This window comes from Esox lucius, chromosome 1 (genome assembly GCF_011004845.1).
Source record: "Esox lucius isolate fEsoLuc1 chromosome 1, fEsoLuc1.pri, whole genome shotgun sequence".
Taxonomy (NCBI): Eukaryota; Metazoa; Chordata; class Actinopteri; order Esociformes; family Esocidae; genus Esox; species Esox lucius.
In genome coordinates, this window is record NC_047569.1 from 42,529,699 (window position 1) to 42,542,124 (window position 12,426).

Genomic DNA, 12,426 nt, shown 5'->3' on the forward strand with positions numbered 1-12,426 from the left:
GGGCAGGCTGAGGGGCAGTTCCCCAGGGCAGGCTGACGGGCAGTTCCCCAGGGCAGGCTGACGGGCAGTTCCCCAGGGCAGGCTGACGGGCAGTTCCCCAGGGCAGGCTGACGGGTAGTTCTCTAGTGCAGGCTGACGGGCAGTTCTCCATGGCAGGCTGAGGAATAGTTCCCCAGGGCAGGCTGAGGGGCAGTTCCCCAGGGCAGGCTGAGGGGCAGTTCCCCAGGGCAGGCTGACGGGCAGTTCCCCAGGGCAGGCTGACGGGCAGTTCCCCAGGGCAGGCTGACGGGCAGTTCCCCAGGGCAGGCTGACGGGCAGTTCCCCAGGGCAGGCTGACGGGCAGTTCTCTAGTGCAGGCTGACGGGCAGTTCTCCATGGCAGGCTGAAAGAATAGCTCCCCAGGGCAGGCTAACGGGCAGTTCCCCAGGGCAGGCTGACGGGCAATTCTCTAGGGCAGGCCGTGGGGCAGTTCTCTAGGGCAGGCCGAGGGGCAGTTCTCTAGGGCAGGCCAACGGGCAGTTCTCTAGGGCAGGCCGACGGGCTATTCTCTATGGCAGGCTGAGGGGAAATTCTCTATGGCAGGCTGAGGGGAAATTCTCTATGGCAGGCTGAGGGGAAATTCTCTATGGCAGGCTGAGGGGAAATTCTCTATGGCAGGCTGAGGTTGGCATGGGTCTGGGGCTGCGGTTGTGATGGAAGGACCTGGGGTCCGATCTGCAGGGACAGTTGAGAGGTTCTCAGAGGAAGTCTCCACCTGGCATTGTTCCTTTTCTGGGGGTAGGCAGGAGGAGGAGATTGGAAGGCATGGGGAGGCCAGCGGAGTGAGCAGGGCTGAGACAGGGAAGTCAGGGCAGTACTTGGCTAGGTCAGGCTCAGGACAAACGCTCTGACAGAGACCAGTTAGACTCTGTAACGTCTCTTCCATGTTCCTCTGTAGCATGACACGCTCCTCCATCAACCTCTTCTTCTCTCTATTCTGTTGCCAAGAGGAAACTAAGTTTCAGCAAACCCTCATAAAAAGGGAGTTACATCACAACTTACTTGACCAATGAAACAAAGCCCCCTGCTAATAATAAGACAAGGGGAGCATTTATTTTTCAAATAAGTTAAAATTAAGTACAATTTTAAAATTAGATTTTTCAAACCAGAGTTAAGACAGTTAATTTTTCATTTATCCGGAGCGACTTGAGCAATGTATAACTAATCAATTGAATGCATCTTGTAGAATAAATATTTCTAATAAAATCATGCCGCCATATTAAAATGACCTGTGTCGTTTTCTTCCACAGATCTTGGACATTTTGCACAACAAAATACTGACATTCTTATAAGGGAGATGAACTGATGGAACTGAGGTGATCAGTTATTGGAATAAAAATGTTATTTACAGGCAGATGATAATAAATGGCAAACATACCAAAGTGCTGATCTCATTCTCCAGTTTACTGATTCCTTCCAGCTTCCTCTTCCGACATCTCTGGGCGGCCACGCGGTTCTTACTACGGCGTCGGACGTCATGGACAAACTCTAACTGTTCCGGGGTCAGATGCTGCCGTCTGATGAGTTGCTGAAAGGCACTACGGCTGACCGACAAGATCTGATCCACCGGGAAGGGTAGACAAACCTGCGGACAAGACCACACAGACAGTAACTAGCAACAGCCAACATGTTTTTATGAAAGTCATAAAAATACATGTCTGAACAAGAAACCAGCAAGCCTAGTTCAGCCAGCCTGCAATACAATGTGTGGATCGTGGCTGCCCTCTCGAGAATCGATATCGGTATAGCCTCTTGATATTATATAATTTTGTCACGCATTAACATCACGTCAAGTTTGAATATTTCGTTAAGACATCATTAAGCATTGTGTTAAACTGAGTAACGTTTCTTATTAAGTCTACCTCCACCACAAATATTATCTATGAACTTCATGGCTTTTGCCACTGGCCCTTTTAACAGCGTATTAGCTTTTGTGAATGACATTGATACAATAACTACTGTATCAATATAGGTGACGATAATGGACGTTTTTTTCAAGTGAAAAGACAAACATTTTGCTGACTGCACGAGACTCTTGTCTATCCTGAACAAATCCTATTTTACCACTGGCTGTTTTAACAGCTAATTAGACATCTGTGAATTACATTGACACAGTATCAATCAACATAGGTGATGATAGTGACAGCCATTCAAGGCTTAATTACCGTTCTTCCAGCAGCAGGATATTATGCTAGCAATGCTAACTAATTTATTTTTCAAAATAAAGGGCATTGTTGAAATATATATGGTAATATAGTTAAAAATCTAGTCTGTATATTTAATGTTTAATGTCCATTCCAATGTCATTCTTGTCTGTTCTTTTTCAAAGACTAGATTGTTAACTATATTGCCCTATACATTTCAATGATAGCTTTTATTGTGATAAAGAAGATGTGAGTACTGCCAGCATAATATCCTGCTGCTAGGTGACGATAACCAACTTTTTCATCAAGTGAAAAGACGTGAGGATCGTGTAGCCAGTGAAGTGTTTCTCTATCCTGAGCAAATCCTAATATCCACCAGAACTGTTTTATTTTAGCTAAATAAGTTTGTAGCCAGCAAAAAATTGTGTCTGTCCTGAACCTCAGGCATAACGCGTTCTGACTGTTACGGGAGGCGAACACGGGACCTTTTCTTCCGAAACCCGCATCTCTAACCATTACACTATTTAACAAGGGGTAATAAGTCAGTCAGTCACTCACTGAGTCAGTCAGTAAGAGACATTCGCCCTTCAAGGCCGGCTAAAATGTAAAAACATAGATAGCTCACATATTCAAGACTTTTCAAATAAAACCAATTAATAAAATGTTGGTATATTTTGGTATGGCATAATGAGATGAAACATCTTTTTGTTTTATTCCAAAATATGTAAAGCAGAAGTCTCATTACACTGGAGCACGACTGTAATGTCTGAGCATTTAAAGAGAAAACGCGTTGTAAGCAAATTGATACAATGATAATACACATTTGTATTCATGGAGTACATTTTTTTATTGAGAAATAGTTAATCTTGAATGCATGGATGAGTTTTTCACCAACAAACCGGTGATCGACTTGAGTCCCTTTAGCTCCGGCTAGCTAACCATTCACTACGTTACTGATTTATTAACCAATTAGTGTCAAATTTCGTGAGTTCTACATTTCTCCACAACAGAAACAGTGGAATTTAAATGCACTACAATTTTTATAGTATTCAGTCAAGTCTTTCAACCAGCTTCATGATACCCTGGAATGCTTTTCCAAAAGTCTTGAAAATGATATGATAAACTTTAGTTTTTCACATTATCTTTTTATTTGTTTTATAACTACTGCCTACAGTTGGGACACTGTGTAAAATGTAAAGAAAAACAGAATGCAATGTTGTGCTAATCATTGCATTCACGACTAAAGAGGAGAGGGACCATCCGGCTTGTTATCAGCCCACAGTTCAAAAGCCAGCATCCATGATGGTATGGGGGTGCATTAGTGCACATGGCATGGGTGACTTGTGAAGGCACTATTAATGCTGAACAATATATACAGATTTTGGAGCAAAATAAGCTGACATCCTGGACAACGTCTTTTTGAGGGAATTATTTGCTTATTTCAGCAAGACAATGACAAACCACATAATGCACATGGTTCCGTAGTAAGAGTCCATGTGCTAAACTGGCCTGCCTGCAGTCCATACCTGTCACCCATTGAAAACATTTGGCGCATTATGAAATGACAAATACAGAAGGAGATCCCAAACTGTTGAGCCGCTGAAATCCTATATCAAGCAAGAAGGGAAAACATTTCACTAAACTACATCAATTGGTCTCCTCAGTTCCCAAAAGCTTACAGATTTATGTTAAAAGAAGAGGTGTTAAACACAGTGGTAAACATGCCCCTGTCCCATCTTTGCATCAAATTCAAAACGGGCATGTATTTATCCAAAAACAATGACATTTCTCAGTTGCAACATTTGATATGTTGTTTTTGTAGTATTTTCAATGAAATATAGGGATAAATGATCTGCACATCATTGCATTCTATTTTTATTAGCATTTTCCACAGCGTCCCAACTTTTTTGGAAAAAGGGATGTAAAAGGATTAGAAAAACTAAAATATAGGACACACTTAAATAAAACACTTGCATGTATTTCTGGATTACAATTTTTTTAATACGACCATATTTTTGTGTGGGTATCAGGTACTTTTCCTTATATGCCATCCATTTTTGTTGCCGAAATATTTTGTACTATTTACGTAATAATAGCACCTTATTCACTTTATGATTTACATCACCCTGACATATTCACTATGATTTACATCACCCTCACATACTCTACTACATAATTTAAAAGACCCTGGCATACTATATAGATTTTACATCACCCTGACATACTCCCTATATAGATTTTACATCACCCTGACATATATGATATAAAACTGTGTCAAACACAATCTACAGTCTTTCAGTTATATCTGACCTAAATGTTCTGGATTCATCTATAATAGAAACAATAATTCCACATACCTCTTGTGCTCTCCTGTCATTGGCCTCTCTCTCCGTATCTCCGTCTGTGTCTGGATCAGAGTCCTCTCCTGAGTTAACAGACGACATGTAGGGACTCTTCTCTGACTGGGAAAGGCTGTCGTTTCCTCCAGGTGTTCGGCCCTCTACAGTCTCTTCTAACTCATTTTCCTCCACTGCCCTTTCCATACCCTCAATACCTCTTCCCTCTCCCATGTCCTCCATCCCGCCTCCCTCTCCAATCTCCTCTATCCCTCCATCCTCTCCCATTACCTCCATCCCTACTACCTCTCCAGTCCCCAGTTCCCTTAGGAAGGGACAGTCCCCGGGATTGGAGGTTAGGTCCAGCTGCCAGTGGAAGTCTGCATCCTTCCCAAGACCACTGCGCTCCATGGTGTTCAGAGTAGGAAGTCTCCTCAAACCTCTATTACTTATGGGATCCAGATGAGGAACTCTCCCTAGATCTTGGTTTTCCATGGGATCCAGATGAGGAACTCTCCCTAGATCTTGGTTTTCCATGGGATCCAGATTAGAGAGATTAGAGGGAGGGTCCGTCTGTAAGGGGTTTAGATCAGGCCAGAATCCTTTGGCTAAATGTTCCGCCACCTCCCTCTCGACGCTGGTCCGCTCTACGAGTCCAAATCCCCCCTCCTCCGATTTCAGACCACAGAGTGAGGGGTCTGAGAGGCCAGCGTCACTGAGGGTGGAATCAGGGAAATGAGCCCCTACAACCGGACAAGGCTGCCCTCTCTGTTCTAATAAAGGTTCTCGACCTGATCCTCTTGGCTCCCTGAGGAACACAGGGCATCCACCAGTGTCCTCCGCCTCTCTCTCCGCTGGACTTTCATCTGTAGCCAGCAGATGGAACACAGGCAGCTGCAGATCAGCGTTCTCTCCCGGCCCGGAGCCTCCCAGTGACCCCGGGTTCGCCTCACCCAGCAGACTCCCAACAACAGGCACATCACTATCCATCTCCCCATCTCCTGCCTCCATCAGGACAGATGGGCGAATGTCAGAGGAGGGCGGACATTGGCTTGGATTCCCCTCACCCTGATTCCTTGCCATCGGACACACTGCTGCTGTCATGTCTTGGATGTCTCTGACACTGAGCGTGGCGGCAGAGCCAGGGCCTGCCTGGGAGTTACTTCCACCAGGACATGGCAGGGCTAGGACGGGGCACACACCAACGTCAGCACCCCCGGAAGGTGTAAGTCCCCCGACAGATAAGGGTGACATGTGAGGACCACATGTCTGCAGACAGAACTGCTCTGGAATGGTGCTCTGGTGCTGGGCGTTCACAGCTATGTCTGGGTCTCTGTCTCTTCTCACGGTTATACTGTTGCAGGGTGGAGCGCCCAGGTCGGGTGGAGCGCCCAGGTCGGGTGGAGCATTCTGAGACCCACAACGTGTACTGTAAGCTATATGGACACTGGACGAGGACTTGCCGTCTCTGCCTTTGTTTGATTTGTGGCCTAAACTGTCATTAGGGGACCCTCCCTGGGCCAGACAGAATTCTCCTCGCCTGGGCTCCTCGGTTGTATCGGTGGTCCTACTGCCTTCCTGGAGCTTGGGTAAGAGGAAGTCGAAGCAAGACGTCTCCAGGTTGTGAAACCCTAGTAAACTGGCACACTTGTGGATGGCCAGGATGTTGTCTTTTGTAAAAAGCAGCTGGGAGGTGTAGGCAAACTGGAGCAATGGTTCAAATCCTTCCACTGTCACCTGGAAGGAGGAGGTTAAAGTAAGTCTGCATCCCAAATTATACTTTATTCCCTACAGCAAACTTGTTTTATCCAGGGTTTGGTACTGTTTCAGGGAACATATTTGAAAAAACAATTGTGCTGATCTCATTCCCCAACTACATCTTCAAGGAATAGAAAAATAATCTGTGTCAAATGGAAACTCTAGAGTTACAGAAGACAACAGTTAAAATAATGTTAATAAACAGTTTCCATGCTTTTTACCATATGAGAACTGGTCCTAATACAGTAACCAACAGTGCCTATTAAGGAACTCCTTCTGTTACTCTGAGGCTTCACATTCCAGTGTTAGTCCCACAGACTACCAAAGAGCAGACCTGCCAAAGGTCTTTACCAGAATGCGTCCTCTCGCCCGGCATTCTCCCTACTCCCTATTTATCATGCCTAGCATAGCATTACCCATACCATACCGTAGCATTACCCATACCGTAGCATTACCCATACCGTAGCATTACCCATACCGTAGCATTACCCATATCGTAGCATTATTGCTACTGACGGCTGCTGACAATAATTACAGGAGATAGGGAGATACTGGATTTACTTTTTCAAGGCTAGTCAAGGATATTATTTATAGTTGTCACATTTCACAATAGATTCATTAACTATAAAAATGGTAAGCTGCTCCGAAGTCACAACTTGGGCTTTTTAAGTAGTGAACTAACATTCACTGTTAACGGTTGAACTAACATTCAAATTACATTGAGTTCCTACATAGCAGCCATAATTATGTATCTTGTAAATCTGTGTAATGATTCAGTTAGGTAATGCAACAACTAACAACATTAAGAAGACTGTTGAGTTTAGAAAGCAGAGGAGGAGGCAAGTCCCAATTAATGTGCACGAACGCACACACACAACCTTATTACACTTTTACATTTGCATAATTCATATCAATTAATTTCTTTAGAATGATGTTCCATATGAACCCTTTAAGATAGAACAGTTTGGATTATGTTGCTTGTATTAACATTTTCATTATTTGTACTACTTCAAGTAATTCTTTCAAACTTTTATTACACATTTAAAACTGTCTTAAAATGTAATTTCTTTGTTAAATTAATGGAACACTAAGAGTAGATTTTTTTAGCCATTCAAGCTAGAGATCAAACCAGCTTTTGTTCCCATATTTAGGTATCCCAACTTGACAATCTCTTAAAACTTTAAAGCTTTTGTTTAACATATATAGGCTCTGAACAATTCTAAAAACCAAAAAAAAAATCGCTGATAGCTATCTTAATGTGCATATAGTTGCATATTTAGCATTAATTTACAATGTCTACTGAACGATTCAAGCTAGAGACATCAAACTAACTTTGCTTTTCCAACAATTGTTTGTGATATAATGCATATATGTTATTTCAGCATAATGTATTATAGTGAACTGTATTTTAGTGTATTATAATGTAATGTATTTGGTGTAATTTATTGTAGCGAACTGTATTATAGAGTATTTTATTATAGTGTATTTCAGTGTAATGTAATTGTATTTTAGTGTATTTTATTGTAGTGTATTATTTAGTGTAGTGTATTGTAGTGAATGGTGGTGTTGTGGATTTCAGTGTAATGTATTACAGTGAACTCTATTATATTTTATAGTAATCTATAGTCATCTAATATTTATATTTTAGAGTAATCTATGGTAGTGAACTGTATTTTAGTGTATTGTAGTCAATGTAGTTAATTTGGTTCCAGCAACCACTGCTGCATCTCCTCTTCTTTTAGCAATACTCTGTAAGCGTTTTGGAACTGAGGAAACCAACTGCTGAGAAGAACCATTGATGTTATTAATGGGTGACAGGTCTGGACTGCAGGCAGGCCAGTTTATCACCCAGACCTTTACTCCGAAGCCATGCTGTTGTAATATGGGCAGAATGCGGTTCGGCATTGTCTTGCTGAAATAAGCAAGGTCTTCCCTGAAAAATATATTGTCTGGATGGCAGCATATCCTGCTCCAAAACCTGTATGTATTATTCAGCATTAATGGTTCCTTCACAGATGCAAGTGCAAGTCACCCATTCAAATTAAAGACTTGATAGGTTGATTACCATGAATCAGGTGTGTGAGTGGTAGGGCACCATTTGAATCAGGTGTGTGAGTGGTAGGGCACCATTTGAATCAGGTGTGTGAGTGGTAGGGCACCATATGAATCAGGTGTGTGAGTGGTAGGGCACCATTTGAATCAGGTGTGTTGAGTGGTAGGGCACCATTTGAATCAGGTGTGAGCAAAAACAAAATGTCCTTGGGTCCCAAGGACCAGGATTGGGAAACACTGGTGTATCTGGTTTCTTCTTTGCATGGTAGAATTTTAACTTGCAGTTGTGGATGCAATGACATTGTGTTCACAGACAGTGATACAGTGCCGTCTGAGGGCCCGAAGATCACGGCCATCCAATATTGGTTTTCGGCCTTAGACATTGATGTATCTCACAAAAGGACCGACAAGTTTATCCAATTGCTGGAGCGTGAGGATTGAGACACCGGGGTGGTGCAGTAAACGGTCTTGGGAACTGTAATTCATTGAGGATGACTATTAAATGCTTGTACAGACATGGCATAAGTGTCCCCCTGGAGACAGCTGGGTAACACATCGATGCAGAGATTATCTCACAAAGGGACTGATGGGTTCATTCTAGCGCTGGAGTGCAAGGATTGAGATACCAGGGTGGAGAGTCCCCCTGGAGAGTGGTTAGAGAATTGTAACAATTTGACAGTTTTTTTATTCTGTTGCATTTTTTTTTTCATATTTTAATGTCATGTATTGTCATGAAATGTATTTTAGTGCCATGTATTATAGTGAACTATTATATTGCATTTTAATGTCATATATTGTAGTGAACTGTATTGTACTGTATTTTAGTGCCATGTATTATAGTGAACAGTATTTGAGTGTATTTTAATGCCATGTATTATAGTGAACAGTATTTGAGTGAATTTTAATGCCATGTATTGTAGTGAACAGTATTTGAGTGTATTTTAATGTCATGTATTGTAGTGAACAGTATTTGAGTGTATTTTAATGCCATGTATTATAGTGAACAGTATTTGAGTGAATTTTAATGGCATGTATTGTAGTGAACAGTATTTGAGTGTATTTTAATGTCATGTATTGTAGTGAACAGTATTTGAGTGTATTTTAATGCCATGTATTGTAGTGAACAGTATTTTAGTGTATTTTAATGCCATGCGTAGGAGCCTAATTTGCTTATGTTCAGTGACAATTATTGAAAATTAGGTGTTACATTTCAGTATTTTAATATTTGTGTTTGATTGTAAACTTTCTTTATTTGTGTGTACTATTTAGATACATAATTATCTATATTTACATTTAAATATGTTATATGATAAAATTGTGCACTGGCCCTTTAAGAATTGTGACTGTAAGAGATGGGGTTGTTCATCCTTTAGAAAATAGAGTGGAGTCGCAGTTTTCTTTACCGCATCCGTGATATTAAGGATTTAAGATTATATTTGTTTATTTTCCATTACTAGTTTTATTTAATAACGAGTCTGGATTAAAGGAAGGTTTTTACTTGAAGAAAACGGTGTTTGTGACTTGTTTTCTATTGGACACGGAGCGAGTTTATTGAAAAGTTTGCGATGCGCACTCTCACCATGTATTGTAGTGAACAGTATTTGAGTGTATTTTAATGCCATGTATTGTAGTGAACAGTATTTGAGTGTATTTTAATGCCATGTATTGTAGTGAACAGTATTTGAGTGTATTTTAATGCCATGTATTGTAGTGAACAGTATTTGAGTGTATTTTAATGCCATGTATTATAGTGAACAGTATTTGAGTGTATTTTAATGCCATGTATTGTAGTGAACAGTATTTTAGTGTATTTTAATGCAATGTATTGTAATTAACAATATCTTAGTGTATTTTAATGCCATGTATTGTAGTGAACAGTATTTTAGTGCATTTTAATGCCATATATTGTAGTGAACAGTATTTGAGTGTAGTTTAATGCCATGTATTGTAATGTAATGAATTAGAGTTCAAGATCCAGATGACTGACCTGGTCAGGCAGATTGAGCACCATGCTGGGACGGGTGTTGTGGATGATCCGGCTGTGGAAGTAGTCGCTGCATGAGGCCAGCACCGAGCAGTGAGCCCGGAAAGTCCTGCCACCAACCACAAGGGTGATGTCACACAACACATCCCTCAACCTCTGATCGTTCAGGCGGGTAAGAACATGGGAGCTGTGAACTGCTGACTGGAACGTGAACACAGAGGTGCGGCGGCCCGAGAGAGACATGATGGTAAGCACTTTCCACAGGCACAAGCTGCTGGAAGAAATACATACACCCCAAAATCAGAGGTCATACTGATCAAGGGCCTCAGACTTGTAGTGCTGGTCTAGGATCAGCCCCTCCAAGACATAAGTTTAACAATAACATTCTTTGTAGGAAAATTCAGATTTTATTTTAATCACAATTGGTCTACTGACCAATCAGATAAGCTTTAGAAAAAAATTATAATAATACCAGACTGGTCAAAAAAGATCAGGACAGGCTTTGTAAACAAAGCATATGAGCTATTCTAAATAAAATATAGATCAGGCATTTAACAGATTTAATGGAGGTAGACAGCCCATCAGGTGTAAGGAAACCATGAATTCTCTCTAATAACTGCATATTCCTCTATATACCACTGAATAAATTAATGTCCATAAGCCTGTTATGAGCGCGCTCGTGCGGTTGCGAAACAAAAAGGACATGCTGACTCATGCATAGGCAATATATAAAAACATTTCTGTTTTCTTCAGAACTTCCTCTGAAATCTATTTTTATATTTTGAGGTTAATTTCAATTTTCCGTATCAAGACCGTATACTTACTTGCCTACAGTTCATGTAACTTCTAGCTAGGCTAAAACGGTTTTCAGATGTAAACAATTAGTTCGCCTAAGGGTTTACTCATCTACACCAATGCGGGTCAAACGATAAAATTATACTTTTTAGAGTAAATGCCTTCACTATTTTCAGTGCATGTTGCCACAGCATAAATATTGCTTTTATGTCGACTTGGGGAAATGTCCTTGTGCTGGACCAAGATTGACGCAGCAAGCAGCTACATTGTATCATTCCACACTCGCCTATCATACTTGCTAGAACAGAACATTTTTTAATCTTACCTGTCATGTCACCACAACGACAGATACATCCGTTTTATGGTTATGTGTCCATGTTTAAGGGGATAGCCGTAAACTACATTCCACTAGTGAAACCCGATGTCATGTGACAAATGTATCAGGAAGTATTTTTCGAAAACATGAGACACTTTCGGGGAGATTTGAAATCTATAAACCACAATTGGTTTCGTTTCCAAAACATAATGGGTAATTATGAGTGAAGGGAGCTAAATTAACATGATTTTAGACCTATAACTCGTCCTATGTTGTATCTTATTGTTTTTTAATTTACCCTTATAAATGTGCCGTTTCTCGGCCCTGTCTTTCTACAACGGATTTATTGACGACTACCTAAGCAACAACGTGACGCAGCATGACAACCATTACTTTCATTTCTTTGCGACAGTCTAACCGTTTAGACTGCCGGATTGGTTAAAAAATAACTGATATAATAATAATTATTAAATAAAGCTATCGTTTAGCCATTTCAGACTAATGGTTTGACCATGAAAGTTCCCAGCACAAAAAGTATATACTTAGTTACAACAGTATTTCAAACTAGTTTTGGGTTATGACATTTCTGGGCTTGTAAAATGTCCTGCTCAACATGGTTGTGTCAATCATCTCAATTACACAAAAAACCTTAAACCAGTACAACAGATCTTCAAGCTTGCTTATGCTACTGCCCATGTCAATGATATTTAGAAATGACAAAATTATGCTTACAAAATTGGGATTTTGTAAAGATCAAACAAATCAGTGACTGTTCAACACAAAGTAAAATCATTATTAGAACCCCCAAATGTTTCTGTTCAATAATTCATGTTATTTAGTAAATTAATGTTAAATAATGGCAGACAGTAACTCTGGAAAACATCCACACACCCATATGTACTTTTTGACAGGAATTGTACTAACCAGCTATCGGACCTCCCAGAGACAGATGTATTCAGCCTAAAATCATGTGAAACACAACTGCAGAAAGGTGGACCCCAT

The 12,426-nt window shown here is 40.8% G+C and overlaps 1 protein-coding gene across 5 annotated transcripts; it reads right to left on the reverse strand.

The window, feature by feature from the left end:
• Positions 1–586: 586 nt before the first annotated feature.
• LOC105031215 lies at positions 587–12,336 on the reverse strand. Of its 5 annotated transcripts, none has more exons than XM_010905524.5 (5): positions 11,434–12,336; positions 10,317–10,584; positions 4,541–6,256; positions 1,418–1,624; positions 587–976 (listed from the first exon to the last, which is right to left on the reverse strand). In XM_010905524.5, exons 2-5 carry the CDS (start codon positions 10,554–10,556, stop codon positions 599–601), a joined length of 2,541 nt encoding a protein of 846 aa, XP_010903826.2. In that variant the 5' UTR covers positions 10,557–10,584; positions 11,434–12,336; the 3' UTR covers positions 587–598. The 5 variants fall into 5 exon arrangements, with proteins under 5 accessions (XP_010903826.2, XP_010903824.2, XP_010903825.2 ...); XM_010905522.5 differs by having other exon boundaries at positions 10,317–10,587; positions 11,434–12,335; XM_010905523.4 differs by lacking the exon at positions 11,434–12,336 and adding an exon at positions 11,276–11,427.
• Positions 12,337–12,426: the final 90 nt, after the last annotated feature.

What these genes read in the sequence shown, in the direction of transcription:
- LOC105031215 (XM_010905524.5), bottom strand. Translation starts at nt 10,556, where the DNA reads ATGTCTCTCTCGGGCCGCCGCACCTCTGTGTTCACGTTCCAGTCAGCA. An exon ending in TGCTCAATCTGCCTGACCAG is followed by an intron (nt 6,257 to 10,316) that starts GTCAGTCATCTG and finishes TCCTCCTTCCAG; the next exon opens with GTGACAGTGGAAGGATTTGA. An exon ending in ATGACAGGAGAGCACAAGAG is followed by an intron (nt 1,625 to 4,540) that starts GTATGTGGAATT and finishes TCTTGTCCGCAG; the next exon opens with GTTTGTCTACCCTTCCCGGT.